Genomic DNA, 22,978 nt, shown 5'->3' on the forward strand with positions numbered 1-22,978 from the left:
TTTTCTCTTTTTTATTATTTTACTTAATTTCAAACCCTGTCATAGTAAATAATGAAGGTAATTACATTCAAATAATATTGTCACAGACTGAGGCAAAAGGAACTGACGTAAATGCAGGTTTTAACTTTAATTCAATAAAACAGCACACTGCAGAAAATAATACATAAAAAAACACAAGTGAACGTAAAACAAATAAACAAGACTAATCAAACTAAACTGGAGAGGATAAAGATAAAAAAAAAACTAGAATAGCATAACAAAACTAAGAAAACAATAAACAAAATAACTGCGACCAGACTGAGCCCAGAAAACACACAAACCTGACTAAGCGAACACAAAGCATACTAAACAATCCACAGCATGTAAGGAACAATAAAGACTCTACACAAAACACTGAATCAAAGGGGCTTAAATACACGAAGAGGGTGAGGAACACCTGGGACCAGTAACAAGGGGGCGTGGTTACAAACAAGACAAAAGGTGACAACACTAATAGCTAGGGCGGGGCTAGAGCAGAGACAGGACAAAAACAAAACAAGGCCATGTGCTTAAAAGAACACATGGCTGGGAGCACAAGACAGGAAAACTGAGGGCAAAAGCACAAAAAAATCAACAAAGGAAAAAACACAAGACAGACACAGGCTAAGGTGTGACGAATATTAGAAAATTAAAATGTATCCATTAAAATTTAACATGGTCACAATGAACAAAAAATCTGCAACTCTAGGTCAACCATGTTTCATCAGATTTTCTCTAAAAGTGCTCAGATTGTTATTTTATGTTCCAATTTTCTGATGAACTGGCCACTAGAGAGGGTGTCATGATGTGGAAAGCTGTGGGGAATGTAAATTATCACCCCTATTTATCCTCATTGATCTATTACATATATCGCTGTGTGTTTTTGCTAAAATTGATAATAAATAAATAATTGACCACAAAAAAATAGAAAAGAGACCTATTTAGAAACGGCATTCAAAAAAAGAATCAACAACGTCTGCAATCAGCATTACTAATAGGTTCCAGATGCTCTTCAAGCTGGTCCAAGCTCAAACACAGTTTATCTCCAGGAAGCCCCCCAATAACACACACGGTTTGATATGGCATAATCCATCCCAGAACAAAACAAAACAAAACTAATCACAAAAAATAAAAAACACCACGCACACATTAAAGCGTGACTTAATCCACGCGGCTCTAAATGAACCCGTCTCTCACGCTGATAACCCAACGAGATCACCACAAGCTGCCAAACAGACGTTTCTGGTTAGGACAGATGGCGAGAGACGAGCAAGGCATTCTGTTCAGAATCTGCACATGACTCGGAATGTCGTGCAATCCCTCCGAGGTCTAACTTCCTGCAAACACTGAGTAAAGCGCTGTTTCACACATGTATAGTAACCATGAACTTTTCCTACACATTACCCAGAGGAGCTGTATGTGTGAACGCAAATGTCTGGATCAGCTGTACCGGACATTACCCGGACTTTATCCTTCCAGTTCCTTCCTGATACAATGTCTGGATAATGTCTGAGTGAACCCATGTGTTCAGAAGAGGTAATGTTCCAGGAATGAAGTCTAACTTCCTGCAATCAGAAAGTAAAGCTCTGTTTTGGAAACGCATAGTAATCCTGATGTTACTGGGAGGAGACGCGCTGCAAGTGTGAACACAAATGTGGATCAGTTGTATCAGACATAACCCAGACAGTCCATGTGTGAACATAGCAGGTAATTTTCGGAATGTAGTGCTGTTAAATTAGATTCTAACTTAACAAAAGCACATAATGAAGCCTGTTTCAGAAACACATGGTAATCCAGAACGTTTCTGGACATTATCCAGAGAAACTGTGTGTAAAGACAATTGTCTCCACTGGCCTCCATTGTCAATAGACGTTAATCCCAGGTTGAATGTTGGTCATGACGTCAGATGACTAATTGTATTATTTAATTTAACATCTAATACTGTTATGTGCCTGCAAGGGTCCAGATCAGTTGTTCCAGACATTGCCCAGATTTAATTCTGCCTTGATGCTTACAATTACATTCCGCACACCCTCAACACACACTGGTGAGAAGCAGCCAATAGCACACAGCGTACTCTCAACCGGAACGACCGTCCACCTGGAGGACTGCATCGGGCACTGAGGTGTTGACTCAGCACAGAGTGCCAATCCATATCTAGGCAAACAGTCATACACAAATTCACACACAAGTATCCAATTTTCTGGGCAATTTAGAATAACCAATTTACCTGATCTTCATGTTTTTGGACTGTGGGAGGAAACCAGTGTCCCCGCAGGAAACCCACACCGATACGGAGAGAACATGAAAACTCCACCCAGATAGGGACTTGAACCCAGGACCCCAGCTGGGAGGCAAACGTGCTAACCACTGTGCCGCCAAAGTAAAAAGGTTCGGGTAATGTATGAATCTAAACACACCATATACACTCCATTAATCAATGTTAAAACCTCCTAAAACAGAAACAAAATAAGATCATTTTACAGGACTGTTCTGAGTAATTAACAGCAGAACAGAAGCAGCAACAATTTGTTAGAGTCAAGTCATTTGTCTACTGAACAGTAACCCTTAAAAGCATAAACCTTATGCCTTTATTATTTAAACCCCTGTCTGGATCTCAGTTTCTTTGCAAAGTTTTGCCAACTCATGTATAAACCCTCTTCTGCATTTTATATACACAAGTATCTGTTCTAGGGATGCAGCATATATTGTTTAAGCATCATCATCGTGATGTGTGCATTCACAATAGTCACATCGCAGGACGCAGGACCAAATGGCTAGGCATGTGTTGTAGACACAGTGGCAAACAGCCTGTCGAAAGCTGTGCACTTTAGTTCACACTTTTAATCCCAGAAAAAACTTTCTTATTTACCTTTAAAAGGCCATTTAATTGCCAGATTAAAAGGCAGATTACTGTTGTTTTGCTGTTTTCCTCGAGTGTTGAGTGCTCGTCTGTCTCTAAAGTGCTGACTGAGCTCTCGGTCAGTCTGGATCTCTGGTAAAGTCACGGGTCCTGCATTGTTTAATATTGCAATATATATCTTTACACATATCGTACACGCCTGCAGAGAGTGGTAAAGACTGCTGAGAGGATCATCAGAACTCCACTGCCCTCTCTGCAGAACATCTACCACCAGAGAGTCCTCAGGAGAGCTGCTTCCATTCTCAAAGACTCTACCCACCCCCAGCATGGACTGTTCACTCTTCTGCCTTCAGGCCGGAGGTACAGAAGTGTGAAATGCAAAACCACCAGGCTAAAGAACTCCTTCTTCCCCACTGCTACCAGACTCTTGAACCTCCCTCAGAAATAACCATGCACCTTAATCTCTACATGTTTACATGTCAAGGACATTTCTCAGAGGCACATGCTCACTTTACTGCAATTTTATAATTGCACATATTTTCATATTCCACTGCTGTAGATAACATGTACTTACTTGTAAATATTAATAATATAAAATCCATAACACATTACTGTTTTCATGTATATATTTCCATCCTGAATGTAAATTTAACACCAATTTAATATTTATATTAAGTTAGTTTATTTCTATCTTATTGTATATTTTCTACTTTTATCTTTATGCGGCATACTTGGCGAGGAGCAAAGAAAGAATTTCATTGTACGAGGAAACTTGTTTCTTACTGTGCACATGACAATAAACTCTTTGAATCTTGAATCTTAAAAAAAAAAAAAACATTCCAATGTCAATTTTTTCCAATATCATGCAGCCCTAGTCTGTTCTGTTTCTCTAATGTTAATGTCAAGAATCCACAATGAATAAACCAACAGAAATGTTTTTTATACTGACTTCAATTTAAAGTTTGAAGATTTCTTCTGTCATAATTTACTATTTCTTACTTTCAACAGAAAATATTTCAGACGAGGGAATTCTTACTTTCAAGATAATGTTACAGATTTACATTTTTCCTTTAATCCCTTCTTAAAAAGTTAAGAAAGTTTTTTCTTCTGTAAAGTTGCCAATTTTGAGAAACACATTTTTTGCATGTATTTATGCTGTATTTTGATACTATAATATATTTTATAATGTGTTTATTCGTAATTTCTCACTAAGAATGGATCAATTCTGTCAGAAGTGGGATCTGAAACTTTCAAAACAACATATGTATGACTCACTTTCTGAATTATAAGCAATGCGACCTAAAACTTAATACAAGCGCATAACAAATCAAGCGCATAGCAAAATATTACCAATAATGTTGAGGGTTATAATAACATTTACGGTTTAAAACTTGTGATATATTCTCTAGAGCCTAACAAAGGAGTTAAATAGTCCAACAAGTCCATCAGCTCTCTAAAAGGCATGAACTGCATCCTCCCAAACAGACACACAGGGGGCTCTCGAGGTGAATTATGCTGACATGCTCTTTTGACCGAGAGCAGCAGGGGAATAACACTGCTCATCAGTCAAGCATTTGGGCCAAAAAGCAAACATTTTCATTTCATTTTCAACGTTCATGACTTAAGCCACACTGAAACTGCTGGGATAAACTTACCGCATATTGTCCAGTTGTCAGGTTGCTCATGGACCACAGGCTGAAGTCTGTGTATCTGGCGTTGTTTTGGTCTGTGCTAACCAGGCCCGTCACCCCTGGAACACATCAAACGTTATTAACTCTAAGTGATTAAATAAAGTATACATAATTCAGTTGCAACAGTGATTTACTCTGTTTTTTATTGTTCATATTTATATACAGTTCTGGGAAAAAATAAGAGACCACTTAAAATTGTGAGTTTCTTTGATTTTACCAAACTGAACACCTCTGGAATGTAATCAAGAGGAAGATGGATGATCACAAGCCATCAAACCAAACTGAACTGCTTAAACTTTTGCATCAGGAGTGGCATAAAGTTATCCAAAAGCAGTGTGTAAGACTGGGGAGGAGAACATGCAAAGATGCATGAAAAGTGTCAGAGAAAATAACCAAATATTGATTTTATATTGACATTAAAACTTAATGAGTATGGACTTTTTTTTTGTATTATTTGAGGTCTGAAAGCTCTGCATCTTTTTTGTTATTTCAGTCATTTCTCATTTTCTGCAAATAAATGCTATAAATGGCAATATTTTTATTTGGAATTTGGGAGAAATGTCTGTAGTTTAGTAGAATAAAACAACAATATTAATTTTACTCAAACATTACATATACATATACCTATAAATAAAAAAATCAGAGAAACTGATTCAAAAACTGAAGTGGACTCTTATTTTTTTCCAGAAGTGTATATGTCCAAATATTTGTGGACAACCCTTCAATCTCTAAGTGCAACTGCACAAAGTTATTTAGTCCCTGTAGAGAAGTATCACTAATAGAATAGGACTCTCTGAAGCAGATAAACAACGATTTGTTCTTTAAAATGGCTCACAAGACATCAACTATTTCCTTGAAAGTGGAAAATTCCTGTTGTCCTTAATATATTTTATTTTATTTTATTTGTTCTAACATGATATGGACATTTATTGCTGAGAGAAACATTATTTCTCAATTATTTCTTATTTCTTTTCATTATTTCTTCATTATTTTTAAATTATACGTTCTGGTGTGTAAATGTTCTGCACAGTACTGTATTTACTGTATTTAAGTTTCTTTAGCATGCAACATCTCCCTTCTGACGCACTGATTCTCATGAGGAAATACAACAACAGTCCATCTCTCCGCCGTGACCCGGCGCACACCATTACGCCTGGCTCGAGAACGCTTCTGGCACACTGCGAGTAGGAGAGTACATGTCTTAACTCTTTTCCAGGGAGAGGTTTCAGCAGATGGGCCGTGTATCAGAAACAGATTTTCCACGAACAAGCTGGCCGAGACAGGCTCTCAATCACAGCGGCCTGACCCGAAAGCTCGCTACGAGGGAGTACGACAGTTTACTAACAATATCCAAAATGCTCTGACAATCACAGCGGAGACTCCAGCACACTTCAAACACGGCCTCCGAGTCCAAAAACGGCTCGTCTAGCTTGGCACCGCAGATCAGAGCACTGCATTTACATGGTCGTCTCGCAGCTCCGACACATGATTTACTATGGAAGCATCTACAGTATAATCTCTCAATGGAGACGAGCAGCCAAGCCTTCATTTCAGTCAAGGCCAAAGAAAAAAAAAAAAACAACCACAAGAATCTGAATGGCTAACAACTGCACAACACTGCAGAGTAATCAGCCTGAACTCACCCCAAATGCTGCGATTCAGCATCCTCGTGGTGATGTTGATGCCATCATTCTGAGACACTCCATCTGCTAAGGCCTCATTTAAAGCTGTCGCGTATAAAACAAATCCGTCATAGAAACATCCAGCGATGTAGTCCATCTGGAAGAAAGAGTAAGAAAGTCTCACATTAGTGCTGAACAGTACTTACTTTTTAAAGCATTATTGAATTGCATCACAACTGCAAATGTACAAATATAAAGATACAATTTTCCTGTCTTTTCATTAAAGTCAAATTAAAAAAGATATTATTCCAAGTCATTTTGGAGCATTTCTCTTTGACCATTTATTGAGAAGCTCTGAAACAATATAAACAACAGACAGGTACACATTTTGTCACAAAGTGAAAATGCCAAACATGAAGATACAATGTTTTTGTGTGAAACTGACAATATACATTAGTTAATTTAACTTCCAGATACAAATGATTTTAGGTACATATGATACAGTATAACAATAACATTTATTTGTATCTTTGTTACAGCGTTAGATCCTTTCAGTAGACCGGCATTTAGTATTTCAGAGAATTCTACAGCTAGAATCTTGTAAAACCTGGTGCCTTTCTGCTTCTCACCATTCAAGTGATTGAAAACACAGTTAGTGATGTTGTTGACTGGAGACTAGCTATAAAATAGCTTCCTATTTTATATGCAGATCTATTCACACATGTGCCCAACCAAAACGGGCACATGTCACTCCGCTGCTCATTGAGCTCCACTGGCTACCGGTTGCTGCTCGCATCAAATTCAAAGTGCTTACAATCGCCTACAAGGTGATGACAGTACAGGCTCCTTCCTACCTGCACTCACTCCTGAAGACTTACGCTACCTCCCGGCTGCTGCGCTCCTCCAATGAACGTCGCCTCGCTTTGCCAAACATTCACACAAAGCAATCCAGACTGTTCTCATACAGAGTTCCCCAATGGTGGAACAAACTACCTTCCACTACCAGATCAGGAGAATCTCTCGCTATCTTTAAGAAACTCCTGAAGTATATTGTAAGTCGCTTTGGACAAAAGCGTCTGCCAAATGTAATGTAATGTAATGTAATATCTTATTTTATATACATATATACATATACACATTTTTATACATATATATATATATATATATATATATATATCAGAAAAATACACACCAGAAACAAACAAGTATAATATAACTGTTTCAGTATTTAGTCTCTCACCCCTTTGTTTCTTTCATTTTTTTTACTGAGAAATCTAGATAAAAAAAACAACTTCAGCAGTTTTATATGCAAATGTTCTTGTTTTTTGTGCATATACATGAAGTTTCACTTTTTTTGTTTATTTATCTGCTGAGGTTTAGGTTTAGACAAAATTGAATCAGTGAGAAAATTTGAAGTTGCGCCGGGGCTGAATATTTTAACAAGACAATGACCCTAAACACTAAACACTGCTCAAAATCTACTAAAGCTTTCATGCAGAGTAACAAATACAACATTCTGGAATTACCATCTCAGTCCCCAGACCTGAATATTATTAAAATCTGTGGTGTGATTTAAAGCTCAGAAACCATCAAAGCTGACTGAACTGGAGACGTTTTGTAAAGAAGAATGATCCAAAACACCTTCAACCAGAAGCCAGACTCTCATTGGAAGCTGTAGGAAGCGTTTAGAGGCTGTTATTTCTGCAAAAGGAGGCTCTACTAAATATTGATGTCATTTTTTTGTTGGGTTATGCACCTATGTTTATGTTATGCACCTGCCTAATTATCGCACACTTTCTGTAAATCCTATAAACTTCATTTCACTTCTCAAACATCGCTGTGTTCCTCTGCTATATGATATATTTAACTAAAATTGCTGATCCTTTTTGACTAAAAACTAAATAAAAAAAAACTACTTGTACATTTTGTACAGTTTTGCATATAAACATAGAAAAGGAAATGCATAAATTAAAACACCACGAAATATAGATCCATATAGACTAATAAGCTAGACATGTCCTGTGTGTGAAACAAGTTATATTTACGCAACATGACTTTTACAGTCGTTTACAGTCTAGCTACAATCGAGCCAAGTTTTTATTTTTGGTGAGTGTGTCTGTAGAGTCTCAGAAATTAGATTTTTCTGGCAGGTGCAGACGGTTCTAGGGTTTCAGTGAGTTTTTCTGTTAATTTAGTCCACGAGCACAGCTGATTCCGGAAAACGAGCCTGACACGAGGAAGCAAAACTCATGTTTCCACGGTTTTTGTGTGTCATAGCTGATCAGCGGCCGTGTCCTGCAGATAGAAACGGAGCACCGCGGGTCACTGAACGCTACCGAAAACATGAAGAGCATTCAGCGGATGATCAAACACTGGGTAAACTTGATACGGAGAACATTCCTGCTAGCAGGTTAAACGTCAAGGTTGGTACATCCAAATAAACATGAAAAAGTGCTTACATCTGCTTATCTTCCTGTGTTTATTAGGGGGTTGTGAACAGGCCAGCTTGGTAGATTACAATTTTATTTATTTATTTTTTATCATATTTTTATATTATTGGCTCTATTAAATCCACAGTTTTTAAACTGATAATGAAAAAGCATTATTTTTAGTGTATTTTAAGATTGCCATAACTGTAAGTGCTATACAGTACCGTACAGAAAGTCAAAAGAGGACACACATTCTCATTTAATTATTTTCTTATTTATTTTATTATTAGTTAAATCATTACTAGAATTACTAATAATACTAATTACTATTTTTTGTACATTCATATTAAAGTCATCAAAACTATCAAGGAACATATAAATAAACCCAACTGAGGTGGTTTGTGATAAGTTGGAGTTCAGAGCAAAAGAAAAGTAGCAACAAGTGCTCAGCACCTCTGTGAACTCGCTGGGGTTTTGGGTTCAAGTCCCTGTCTGTGTAAAATTATAATTTTCTTTCTGGCCCTTTGTGGGTTTCCTCTGGGCACTTTGATTCCCTCCCAAAGTCCAAATGCATGGAGATCAGGAGATAAGTTAATTCCTATAGTGCCTGATGCAAACATCCAGGTGGATGGTTGTTTCGGGTTGAGAGTATGCTGTGTGTGATAGGATGATGCTTCTTGCTGTGTGTGTGTAAGTCTGATGGCTGTGTGTGAGTGCGCTGAGTGTAAAGGACTGTATATGTAGTTTCCTCTGGCTTCTCTGCGAGGTGCTATATAAGTCTATATATCTATATAAGATGCCTCTTTGAAGAATATTAGGCAAAAAGCATATTCTGGTTTGTTTAACATTTGTATTGTTAACAACATTGTACTGTATGTGTTCCTTCATGTTTTAATGTTCTACTGTATTACAAATTCTACAATGTAGAAAATAATACAAAATAAAGGAAAACGACTGCATAAGAAGGAGTGGTACTGTTAGTCCTTTAAGGAACAGATGGACATTACCTTGTGTTTTATGTTCTATTTATCCAGGATTTTATTCAGGAAGTCTGAAACTTAGTAATTAAAAGTTTATTGTTCTATAAAAGGGTATGAATGCATACTGTCTTATTTATATAAATGATAATATAGTTTATTGCGAACATACCTATGACAATATATCGTTCAAACAATAAAACAGTTATTGTGACAGGCTTGGATACTGTGTAACTTACACAGCTCTCTATTGACTTTGGGTACTTTGAAGACCTTACCTTCATAAGTACCTTCATAAATAGTTAGTGTCGAAATTATATTTTATATTATTTCTACTGCACATTGCTCAATTAAAAAGACGCAGTAGCTTGGTTACTGTCAGTGTGAATGCTAGCGTCATACTGTTTAATTAATTAACTGTTCACATTAATTATGAATACAGTAATGCTTTTTTTGCATTCTCTGTTGTACTGATCATCTCCTCCAGCTGGATATACAGTGTACTGTATATATATTGTCTAATTCTAACCTCGCAAAAAACAAGTATCTCCAAAACAGCAACTTAATAGTTGTACTTTAATCCACATATCAAAAGCTTGGATTCCTTAAAAGACTTACCAATGAAGGTTCCAGCTGGACATTAAAGTCCTGTGTTGCTCTCTTGTGGAGTTCAGTTCGGAAAGCTGCATACTCTGGATTATCTGGCTCCCGGAACGTTATAACGAACACATTCTAGACGGACAAGAAAAGACAGCTGAAGTTCATAAAACCAACACCAAGTGATCAAACTGCAAGAATTTTCCAGCATAGTCAAAATATTTTTGAATTATGTTTCTGGACACAGTTTGTACAGTTGTAAAGTTCATACCACTAAACGGGCAGGTTTTTCACTTAAGTTAACAAATCAGTTACAGACTTTGGTCACCTGCTTCTTGCAGATATGGGGAGAAAAATGTGTGGAAAAAGCTTTCAAACATGTCAAAAAAGATACATCTGGAATGTTGTCCTGTTTGATGGCTTAAAAAGATAATTCTGGAATTTAAAACAATTCTTTACAGTTTCAGGTAATATGCACTTGGTCTTGAAAATAGATAAAGGTTACCAGGAACAATAAATGATTAAATATTTGTGTTTTTGGTCATAATTATTGAGCTACACATACTGAAGTAGTGGGTAAAACGTCTCAGCATGGAGTTAGAGGTTCTTAATGGTGTCCTGAAATAATCCATCCCATGCAGCTGAAGGGTGGCGTGCTGATAGCATGACCAATAGCATCACATATTTTCAATCAAGGATAGGTTTGGCGATGCATCTGGCAATGACATAGTATCTGTGTCTTCTAGACAAGCCTTTGAAACAGCAGAAGTATGTGGATGAGCATTGTTTTGTTAAATAGCAAACCAGAATGTGTATTTAGAAAATGTAGGGCCACTGTTTCAGGGGTCTTATTTAATCAACAATGTGCTGTCAATGTGTCAATGTGCCTGTAATAAAGACTAAAAATAATCTGGCATCTAGGCGCAGAGTGGTCCTGCGGTCTAAAGCGCTGCCACTATGAGCGGGAGGTTGCAGGTTCGAACCCCTGCTTTTGCAGCTTTGCCATCAAGCTGCCGGCGCTCAGAGGGAGCACAATTGGCCCTGCTCCCTCTGGGTGGGTAGATGGCGCTCTCTCCCCACATCACTCCTACGGTGATGTCTGCAGCACAGGGCGTCTGTGAGCTGATGTATCGGAACCGAGTCGCTGCGCTTTCCTCCAAGCGTGCTGTGATGCTGCTCGGCAATGCTGCATCAGCAGCAGCTCGAAAAGAAGCGGTGGCTGACTTCACATGTATCGCATGTGGAAGCATGTGTTATTCTTCACCCTCCTGGTGTGTTGGGGCACTACTAGTGATAGGTGGAGTCCTAATGAGTGGGTTGGGTAATTGGTCGTGTAAATTGGGGAGAAAATGGGGGAAAAAAATAAAGAAAGAAAGAAAGAAAAATAATTAAAAAATTGCACCCAACACCATGACACCAGGCCTTTGGGAAGTGTGAAAACACTGTTGATCTTGGTGCTGAAGTACACTAATCCTCCACACTCAGAAAGTGGGACTTGTCACTGAATATGATTCACTGCCATTCTGAGTGACTCCATGACACTCTGGCACAACTACCCACCAAGTTTCATTAATATCAGTTGATTCCTTCTAGGTGCAACTATTTTTTTTTGACGATGAGTGTAATCTAGTAAAGACACATTACAAAACAGCACACATCGCTTTGAGGCTTCGAGGCTTCGAGGGTGACATATCAAAAACAGGATGCAACACATCCAATTTCATCTACAACCACAAGCCCTCATGTCAAGGTAATTAGGCTTCAATCAAAATCTAATCAAATTTAAAAACAATAAAAGTCTTTTGGGAAAATGTCTTGCATCAGCAAGTTGCCTCCAAACCTGTTGTAACTCGTGATCACATTAAACTATTGTGAAACATGCTAACGCTGCCAGGAGGAGCAGATCCAAAACAAAGTTTAAAAGTCCTCCTTTCAGTGGCCTCCGAGCTGTGTAATGTGATTATCTTTTGGAAACAACTCATCTGACTTTAATTTTGCAACAACAACTCTTTCAAAAATAGATAAAAATTAATTATATATTACAATATAAGTCCAAATATTTGTGGACATCACTTGTGTGCATTTAGCTACATTAGGTTAAGCACCTACTGCTGACTGACAGATAAGCAAATGCACACACACAGCTTGTCTAGTCCCCAGTAGAGAATTACTGGCAACAGAATAGGACTCTTTGGAGCAGATTATTTATAAACATGACTAGAAGGGAATAAAGCCTCCCAGCATTGAGGTGTGAAGCAGTGGAACTGTGGTCTCTAATACTTAGAGCTTTATCCAATAGTTGGATAAAGTTGCATATGAAGGTTTCTAAGGTCTAAACCAAACTTCAAACCAAGTTTCATGTGTTTGTCGCTCACTAAACTTCACACTGCAGTTTACTGAGTGAACTAAAGAACTTTGCTACATCCTGTTGTCATTATTTACATAGGCTGAACTTCCTTCTACATGATATTGACCGGTTTGTAAAAGGCCATGTGTCGGATGACAGCATGTTTTCAACTTAGTAAGTTGCCTTTTCAGGTTTTATGCCAAATCCATTTTTTTCAGTTTTACCCCTTAACAGGTCAGCATTTTTGTCAATTGTCTGTCGGATATTTTACACATAAATCTTGAAAATTTATATTTAAGCATTACAGAAAAAGGTTGCATGTTTGATAATATACATTACTACAAATTCTAATTGTAATTGTATTAAAAATTATCTAAAAAAATGTAAGTAAATCTGCAACAATCTGCAACTAAAAGGCATTTTAAGGGGTTAACTTTTTATAATTGGTCCGAAAGTCCAGTCTAAAAAGTGTTTTCACATGCAAACACCCAATGGTTCAGTTTATCAAAACCAAGACCCAACAAATGTTGATCCTTTGCTTTGCAACACCCTTAATACATGCAATTTTGTTTAGTCTAAACTTTCAGATATTTTAGTTTAGTAAAAAAAACAAAAAAGCAACTGTGAAATGTGCTGCAAACCATCATCCAGACAAAAGGATCAAAATTTGGTCCAACTCAAAAGAGGTGGTCTCAATTCTCCGGATCAACTGAATTATATTTTGGTTCATATGTAGAGTGAATATACTTTTTTATATAATTCAAACTTTCAGAACAAATACAAGAAGTTGTCGAATGCTGGCAAGGAGGCAGAATTCAGCACAACACCTGGAAAGATAACTTGCTTAACTGACAACATTGTAGTTAGAAATAGATTTAAGATATAGGGAGATGCAGTTTATGTAAGTGATGATGACAGGGTGCAGCAAAGTTTTTAATTCAGCCCAGTAAATACAGTGTAAAACCAATACTAACCCGACCAAATGTAGCATATACAATGTAATTGACACATAAAGCATAGTTTTTGACTTTTTGGTCTGGACTTCCAGATGTGAAAATGTCCTTACAAGTATCTATTACAATGATTTCTGGTTCCTTATGGGACCAGAAGTGGTTATTTTATAGCATCAACCACTTATGGTACAAACTTATATCTTGTAAAAGTCAGTAACTTCATTAACTTGCAAATTGTAACAAGATTCCTTCCCAATATTTAAGGAAAAAACTATCAAAGCAGCCAATTTACATCAAGCACTTTGTTCCAGCACTGGTGAATTAATCAGAAAACTTCAGTCTGAAGAGTTTCTGTACTAATTACCTCAACAAATCTCCTTTAGATGAAAAAGTGGAAGGTCTAATTTGAATACATGAAAGCATAATTGATTTTAACATTCAAAGCAAAATGATTAGCATTTAAAATGTAAATTAGAGTGTAAATTATAGACATATAAAGTCAAGATCAACTGTAAAGCCTTCTATAAAGCTGCAAATAATGTCCATGTGAATTAAATTACCATGCTACCTGGAAGTCACATGCCTCATGTCTATAACCTGCTAAAAACTTCATGACTGGCTGTTCAGAGGAAGAGCATGTAGGTCTATTTTTGTGTGCATATAAGAGAAACTGGCATTACGTGGATAAGGGAAAAAGTGACCAAAAACAGTTTATTGATTGAAATCTTCTGGAGAAGTGTTGCTTCCAGGTAAAGTACTGGTGATATTTATAAAGTGCATTGCAGGAATTTTCCATTGGTCTACCTGGAATAGCTTGATGGGATCCTTCCACTGCATAGCTGAGGTGTGCCAGGGCTGGTGGGCCTCATTACTGAGACTTTCACCAAAAGCATCCAGGTAAAAGATGGCATAGTCTTCTGTGTTTTTCACCTCTTCTTCAAAGGTGCTCATGATGTTGAAGAACGTCTGAAGAGGTCCACAGATGTACACAACTGAGGGGAAGACAGACAATGCAGAAATTAGCGTTCACTCTAAAAAACAGAGGTACGATACAAGTGCTTTTTTGTACTCAAAGGGACTCTCTTCATAATTGTACCCTCAAAGGTACAATATTGATCTTTACAGGGCCAGATTTGTTCCCTTTGAAGTACAAAGTAATTTCTACCAGCAATAGGTACAAATTTGTACCATTTAACCAGACAAAGGGTACATTCAGTATTCTGTATCACTGTACTAGTAAATAATATATATTTTAATTGCACATTTTTTATTTGAAAGCCAGACAATTTTGGATTGTCAAGTTTTTGAGCCATATTTAGTTGATGATAATGTTTATAATCTTTATAATCTTTACTGGCACAAAAAACATGGGTACAATGGGGACTTTCACTGAAAGGTACTTTTTTGTATCTCAATGTAAGGTACAGCCCCAGCGATACTCTTTAAGGTACAAATCTGTACTTACTTTTCTTAGTGTGTTGAGCAGTTTGATGCATACAGTAGATTCTACACTCAGTATACACTGGAAGAATAAAAAAGCTGATAAAATAAAACAATTTAAAGCAAATTGTTGCACTAGATTACTGAGTTTTGAGGCCAACTCAACTACTAAGTTGTGAACATGACACTGTAACATACTCTTACAGCCTTTAATGTGTGTCTATTAATATTAATATGACATAACACACGCCAGAAGCTAGCCCTGGGGGAATGACTACACACTGATGGAGAATAAGAGTTGGGAGGATATGATTAATATGCAAACAGTTGTTGCCAGGCACCAAGGGAAATGTGTTTTACTCGAAGACACAGCATAGCTAACTCAGTTATAGGTATCTGCTGAGACATCAATGTGAGACCAGTCCAGCATCAGGTAAAAACCCCAGCAAAAACTTAATTCAAGTAGGTCAAAATCAGCATGTGCTATGTAGTTTGTATGGCTTCGAGTTGTGTGCAGCTAGAATTTGTACATTTTACCATCAGTCCATTACTGGCTATTGGAACTCTCATTCAATTGACTGAATAGATTGGACCAATACTATGGTAAAAGAGGGAAATTCCTAGACTATTTTAAAGTAATGGGTAGTACATGAATTCTTAAATTTAATATCAGTGAGGGAGGCCTGTATCCTACTAGGATAATGAGTCAGCGGACACTGTAAGTATTATAGATAATATATAGATAATAGGTAAGTATTATAAATAATATATCAATAATATTTTCTTTTCAATTTTGTTTTGCTTGTTTTTGTTTTTGTCTTCCTTTTCTGTTTCTGTTGGTGTGATTACAATGTTTGTTACATTGTTACCAGTATTCTTCCTTTGTCAAGCTATTCTTTGTTTTGTTTGGAAAAAGAAAGTTCAATAAAAATTGGAAATCAGGCCTACTTTAAACCAAAAAAAAAAGTTAGTTGGGCAAATACTTTGATATAGTTTACAGTAGGGGTTGCATAGAATAATCGACTAGACATGAAGCATCCAGTGCTAACCGCTAATGTCAGGTTTTCAGTAAGCAGACACAAATGCAAAAGTTATTTATTAACAAAAATAAGACAACAAAACGTAACATAGGAACTTGAACATACTGAAAACAAAAAAAAACAATGAACTAGCAACCTGAACTGACAAGAACACATACAAGAACTGACAAGGGAACACTGAAACAAAGGGGCTATATATACAGTATATACACAGAACTAATAGGAAACAGGAAACACCTGAGGACAGGTAACGAGGGGGTGGAGCTACAAATGACAACACATGGGAGCACTGAAGACAGGGGTGGAGACAAGGAGAACGCATGGCTAGGAAAACTGACAGGCACGGGACAAGATAGAAACACAGACAAACAGAAAACAGAACAATAACGTGACAGCTAACACCTGAAAGAAGATGAAAAAAAAAACAAATTTGTTCCATGCATTCATTGTTTTTGTCAATCAAGCATTAAATTGCTCTTATAAAAAAAAAAAAAAAACTAGTTACCTCTGGTTTCTTTTTACTTATCTATGGAAACTACTTTTCTAAATTACTATCTTGCAACCACTGGTTTACTCAAAAATCAAATTAAAGTGCAATGTTTCAAGTTCTGCTTTTTACAGTGAACTACAGCAGCAGCTGCTTGATGCCGCATGGTACATCTGCTTCTCTTGTCTCAGAATTAGCAGCCCTTGCAGTACAAGTACATACTTCAGCAGGAATGGGAGCTACATGATGTGCCCCAATTATATACTCAACTCCAGGCCTCTGAACATCTTGCTATTTATTTCGGCACACATTAACAGGCCTTCACCCAGGCAGTCTCAAAAGTGATGTGGCATCCAGTGCAGGAGAGATTAATCATGCTCCTCGATTCAACACTGATCCAACACACACTTTAATCTAATATTCACATGACTCTGAAGGATCCGGTGTGTTAGATTTAGGGATAAAGCTAATGTGGCAGGTTAATATACAAGCATTAAAATACTAATCAGTTTTGTAATAACAGGATGTGATGAACATCATGGAAAGCTCTCCAGCTGCCTTCATCACTACTTTACCTGCATCATTGTCGGAAACATTTTTTTTTTTCATTATTATTTAGAGCATACTTAATTTTGACATTGTGCATCATCTTACAACATGAATTTTTTTACAATACTTTGTCCAAAATAACGATGATAAAACAATATTGTGATTCTGTGATATAATATATATCACATGACAATACTATACTTTGTGACATCAGTGTTACTAAAGAGGATAAAATATTCCTAAATGAGAAAATACCAGGAATTATGGATTTACTGAATCCATAACTGTAACTGTAACTGTTTCACAGAATTTAATAACCAATATTTTTCACCGCAGGTTTACCCTATTGATTTGATTAGCGCCAACATGAGGAGTAACGAAGCAGTAACTTTAGGAAGTCAAATTGAGGGTGAGACTTTAGTTTAGTTAGACTTTTGAGAGTTTAGAGTGCCTATGTTTCAATGAAAATATTGATATTTGATTGATTGATATTTCATACATCAATATTATAGCTCTGGAAAAAAATAAAATACTTCGTTTTTTTTTATTCATTTTTTTTCTTTGATTTTGCTATTTATAGGTAGGTTGTCTGAGATAAATGAACATTGTTTTTTTATTCTATAAACTACGGACAACATTTCTCCCAAATTCCAAATAAAAATATTGTAGAGCAATTCATAGAATCTATTTGCAGAAAATTAAAAATGGCTGAAATAATAAGATGCAGAGCTTTCAGGACCTCAAATAATGCAAAGAAAACAAGTTCATATTCATAAAGTTTTAAGAGTTCAGAAATTAATATTTGGTGGAATATCCCTGTTTTTTAATCACAGTTTTCATGCATCTTGGCATGTTCTCCTCCACCAGTCTTACACACTGACTTTGCATACTGAATCTACAACCTTGTCACCGGCCACAACATGGTTTTCTAAACCCCTTAGACACCACTGCCCGATACACACTCCTTAATTTATGAGCATTAGAATTAAACAAAGCAACTCACTTGAATGATTATCCATAAGGAAAAAGCAAGTCTGCTGAAATTGCTCACAATCAGTGATATTTTCCAGCATAAACATACCACTGTGTGTACAGTCAGTGCATGCACAATGTTTTTCAGGTCACACAGATGCAGATTATGTGAAAGGGGCTTAAAAACATTCAATATACTAACTCTAATAGTGTTTGATTTTGGCAGGATATTTAGAAAAACATTCCTATAAAACAGATTCTGTTCTGAAATAATCTGAACCATATTTGAAGGGCATATAAAAAACGCAGCTATAAAATACACACATACTATATATAAATCCATACATCAACTGAACTGTATTAATGTGCCAACAAGTAGTAAAATGACTAACAGGAAGTGATGAATCGATGTTTATGTGCCAGCATAGAGTACATTTTATAATAATGCAGCCTTTTAGGCATCTCTGTAACCACTACTGACTTTACACAAGCAAATGTTACTAAACTATACTAACATTTAGCATAATTAATCTTTATGTTGACATAAGGATTATTTAATAATTCATAAAGATGAATCAAATGGCATCTGTTTAAAAGTGTTTGAAAAAAAAAATACTAATACACAGAGCTACTTTGTATTAGATGTTGTGCCCAATTTACTCAGCCAATTACCCAACCCACTCATTAAGACCTCCCCACCCCTATCACCAGTGATGCCCCAACACAAGGAGGGTGAAGACTAGCACATGCCTCCTTTGATACATGTAAAATCAGCCACCGTCTCTTTTTGAACTGCTGCTGATGCAGCATTGCTGAGTAGCATCACAGTGCGCTCGGTTCTGATACATCAGCTCACAGACGCCTTTTGCTGAGTGACGGCACCCTTTGGATTGATTTGGGGAGAGAGCGCCCTCTACCCACCCAGAGAGAGCAAGGCCAATATGCTCTTTTTACGTAGCCGGCATTTTTAATTGAAAGTGAGGCTGTGTAGGGAGGAAGTCGAAGTAAGTCCACACTCAACAATGGCATAGACCACAAATCTTCAGTTATTACCACGCTTTACCATGAACAATGTAGAAAAATGGGCTGAAGAGGGATTTCGATTACCAAGAGCAGTTTTGTTAAAAGGATACAGCAAGTGGATAGAGGGATACGTTACTAGTATAGAAGGTAGGTTAAGGTTTTAGACAAAACTAGCTAACCTCGCTAATGCTGGCTAGCTAGCTTTTCCAAGCTTATAAACATTTTCCAAAGCTTATAAACATTACATCTGTGGTAAATTGTTGTTATATAGCCTAAATGGCAGGACATTGTAGATACAAGCTGTATGTAATGGTAATTGCTTTCAGTTTAAATGAACTTTAGCTGTTCGAATGTAGCACTGAAAACTTCATTGGGTCATTTAATGTCGCTAGCCCGACGCTTGCTAGCAAGTCACTAATGCCAGCAGATCAGTAAAATCATTAATTGACAGAACTATTAGCCTAGTTAAAAAAAGAAAACACTTACATGATGTTGATTTTTATTTAATAAAGACATATTATGGTTTGTATTCCATTAAGACAGAGTATGCTGCATGTGGAAAGATAGTTAAGTCATATATACTGGAAAAGTCCCACTAAAAAAAGTTTGGGGGCCTGGTCAAATCTTAAGTCTGCATTTTTGACTTACTTAAAGAAACAATCAGTATTAAATGTGAGTAAGTGTGAAAAATGGCTACATGAGTTCAATTTCCAAACCTTTTCTGCCCCACACTCTCCTCCCCAGACACAAAGCTCACACAGGTTGCCAGACCGATACACAGTAGCAAGAGACGACAAGTCTTACTCTGTAGCAGATCAGTCAATATGTATGTTTCAGAGTCCAAAATCTCTAGTGGTGGTAAAAATACACAGCTCTGATTAGCAACCTTACTGAAGCTCAGTGGTTACCTGTTCAGCAAAAAAATAGCCAGCTCACCTGTTTCCATGGCTGCAGCACACAGCACAGGCATCGCCATGCTCTTCTTCTAATTCAGCAGGTCTCGCTGCTGGGGGTGGTGGTGGTGGGGGGTAACTTAGTTAAGTTAAGCTAAACTAAGTAAACAAAACTGTAATTCTTAAAAAAAAAACATTTTCTTTTAAAGTCAAAAGAGTGCTGGATGGTAATCTACACAAACTTCTCTCTTAAAAACTGTTTATTTCGGTGAGTAAAGCGCTTTTGTTTATTTACAGTAAGCTTAGATTTCCAGATTTCCACTAAGGCTCTGTGCAGCAGCATTAGCATTAGTATCTAACCGCCAGCTCTAACCATGGTTAACGCTAGTAAATGCCACACATTACAGCGCTATACTGAGAAACCCTGAGTGTTCCTGTAAGCCTGGGCCAAATATTAGCATGTGGTTTGTCCCACATTACTTGTTTTAATACCGTAAACATGCAGCTAACAGTCCAATATACTCACCTATATTTAACTGTGAAAGGGTTAGCGCTTAGCATGGTGAGTGGCTAATGCTGCTCCAGCAGTGCTAGCTGAAGTTACCAGCAGACTACAGTCTGATAATACTCACCTCTGAGCGGTGAAAGAGCTAGCGCTTAGCGGCTAATCCTGCTTCAGCAGTGGTAGCCGGGGTTAGCAGCAGGCTACAGTCAATTAATACTTACTTCTGAACTTTACTGATCCTTACAACCTGACTGGTAAAATTCATACATAAATTGCACTGGATTCTGAGGAAAATTAAAGGGTTTTAAGTAAATCTTACAGTGTGGAACACATGGTAATCTTACTTAAGAATCACTTACATGTTTGAAAAAATTATTTTTTATTGTTTTACAATATCTCCAGGCATAAGACAGTTATAAAAACAAAGTCTGCAGTCTAAACAGTCATCAAATTCACACGTATAATCGGGATCTCATAATTGTAGCTTGATGTGAGTGTCTCAAATCAGGTGTATGTAATCGGTGTGGGACAAGCTGGCAGTGTTCTTATTAAAAATCTCAGAAAGTGTCTGGCTTTAGGCTTATTTTGGCAGCCAATCAATGTAAAGAACAGCAGAACAAGAGCAGAAGCATTGTGTGTGCCAGGGAAAACAATCACACGGCTTGTTGACGGGATTTACAGACAGACGATCTAAGGTGAGGTTCTACGTTCTCCAACATACGTGTTGAATTCCACCACTGTGTGCTCTTCTCTGGCTCATCTGCCCTCGTAGGCCTGATTTTCATTAGTCGTGGTGTCTCTTACTGCAGCCAGTGCCAGCTTAGACTAGACTAGACTTTTATTTAGCAGCCATTTCCTCGAACGTGAGACTGAAGCTGGGCTCGGGCCCGCCGCTCGCACCCCAGAACCCTCCTCTCTCGCTCTCTCGCCCCAGCACTGCCTGACTCATGCCCAGCCGTCCTGCTGTCTCCTGGACGCGCTCCAAAACAAATGTACAAAAAGGCAGGGAAAATGTTCGCCAGTGTTATAGAATTTATACGCATCTGCTGGGGCCTGGCTGATACAAAGGCGGCCAAAAAACGTAGCAAGAACATTTTGTTTCACTTTAGCTGAGCTGAGCACCAACAGTGCACGGTCTGTACCACCGCTGTTTCCTAATGGGCCGAGGGTTATTTTCTTTCTTCTGACTTCTTCAGAATTAGAGCAGTGGCTATGGTTATTACGCATTATTAACTGAATGAGGCATAAAAACGCCTGGTGAGCGCGCTTGACTTGTTTACAAATGCAAACCAACAATACACAATGTCCTGCTTCTGGAGTTATTATTTTCTCCTGTATAATTAGAGAATGTGCATGTCCCAGTGCGTGGCCTATTTCAAAAGAAGTAGCGCACGTACAGTATGCTTTTTATCCTGCCTCAATAGCATTTCATGGAAAATATGCTTTTGTAAATATCATTTGACAGTGGAAGTGACTCCATTATTGTCAATTGCAGTCAAACACTCATTTCCTCGCAGGGTGATTGATATTGTGCAGGTAAAGCAAGCCAGTAAAGCAAGTGCGCACACAGGAAGAAACCAATGAGAACAAAGACACACCATGATAATCATGATAACAGCATGAGTACACAAAACTCATGTACTGATAGGTTTCAAAGAAATGGTGATAAATATAACATATGATCCGATATGATATAAAGCCACAATATCAGTACAGCAGAAACATTATCGTATTTTTCGCACTATAGGGCGCACTGGATGTTAAGGCGCACCATCAATGAACATCTATTTTCCTGGTATTTTTAAGTTGAGTAAAGCTAAACTAAGTAAACAAAACTTTCTTTTAAAGTCAAACGAGTGCTGGATGTTAATCTACACAGATTTCCCACTTGAAAGTTGTTTATTTGGGTGTGTAAAGCGCTTCCATTTATTTACAGTAACATAGATTTCCAGATTTCTACCAAGGCTGGGTAAAGCACCATTAGCATTAGTGGCAATCCGCTAGCAGCGGTTAGCGCTAGTTAATGCCACCTGACAGCACTACACTGAGGAACCCTAAGTGTTCCGGTAGGCCAGGGTGAAATTAGCTAGCAGTTAGTACCACATAGCTTGTTTTAACATAGGTAACACACAGACTACAGTTCGATAAACTCACTTTTAAACGTAGAAAGAGCTAGCTAGCGCTTAGTGCGGTTAGCAGCTAATGCTGCTCCAGCAGTGCTAGCCAGGGTTGGCAGCAGTTTCAGTGAATAAAGTGTGTAAAACCAAAGAGGTGGTCATAATGTTATGCTGGGTTGGTGTATGTCCTCTTAATGCCACAGCAAATCTGCCGGTGGTCTTCGTGAATCTGCTTCATTGTGTTTGAGTGTGTGTTTGTGTATTTTTCCCCCCACTGAACTCCTTTAGTGGTCCACATCTGCTATAGATTTTTCAGTTGAACACATGCATAAGCACACACAGACACACACACAGTGTGACTGACGCCCTCACCCATCCAGCCACTTGACATTTGCTTTCAATCTGCTTCCAGAGCTCTCAGAGTCAACAAGGTGTGAGGGCGAACAATGGCACTT

The 22,978-nt window shown here is 37.6% G+C and overlaps 1 protein-coding gene across 1 annotated transcript in view; it reads right to left on the reverse strand.

Moving 5' to 3' along the window:
- The window catches only part of npr2 (natriuretic peptide receptor 2), a 93,336-nt gene that overhangs the window by 53,127 nt on the left and 17,231 nt on the right, over positions 1–22,978 (reverse strand). The window contains exons 2-5 of the mRNA XM_022667870.2: positions 14,302–14,489; positions 10,219–10,332; positions 6,216–6,351; positions 4,537–4,631 (exon numbers count right to left, since the gene is read on the reverse strand). Of these exons, the coding sequence (XP_022523591.2) occupies positions 4,537–4,631; positions 6,216–6,351; positions 10,219–10,332; positions 14,302–14,489 (533 nt within the window). The remainder of the gene's footprint in view (positions 1–4,536; positions 4,632–6,215; positions 6,352–10,218; positions 10,333–14,301; positions 14,490–22,978) is intronic.

This window comes from Astyanax mexicanus, chromosome 1, assembly GCF_023375975.1.
Source record: "Astyanax mexicanus isolate ESR-SI-001 chromosome 1, AstMex3_surface, whole genome shotgun sequence".
Lineage (NCBI taxonomy): Eukaryota > Metazoa > Chordata > Actinopteri > Characiformes > Acestrorhamphidae > Astyanax > Astyanax mexicanus.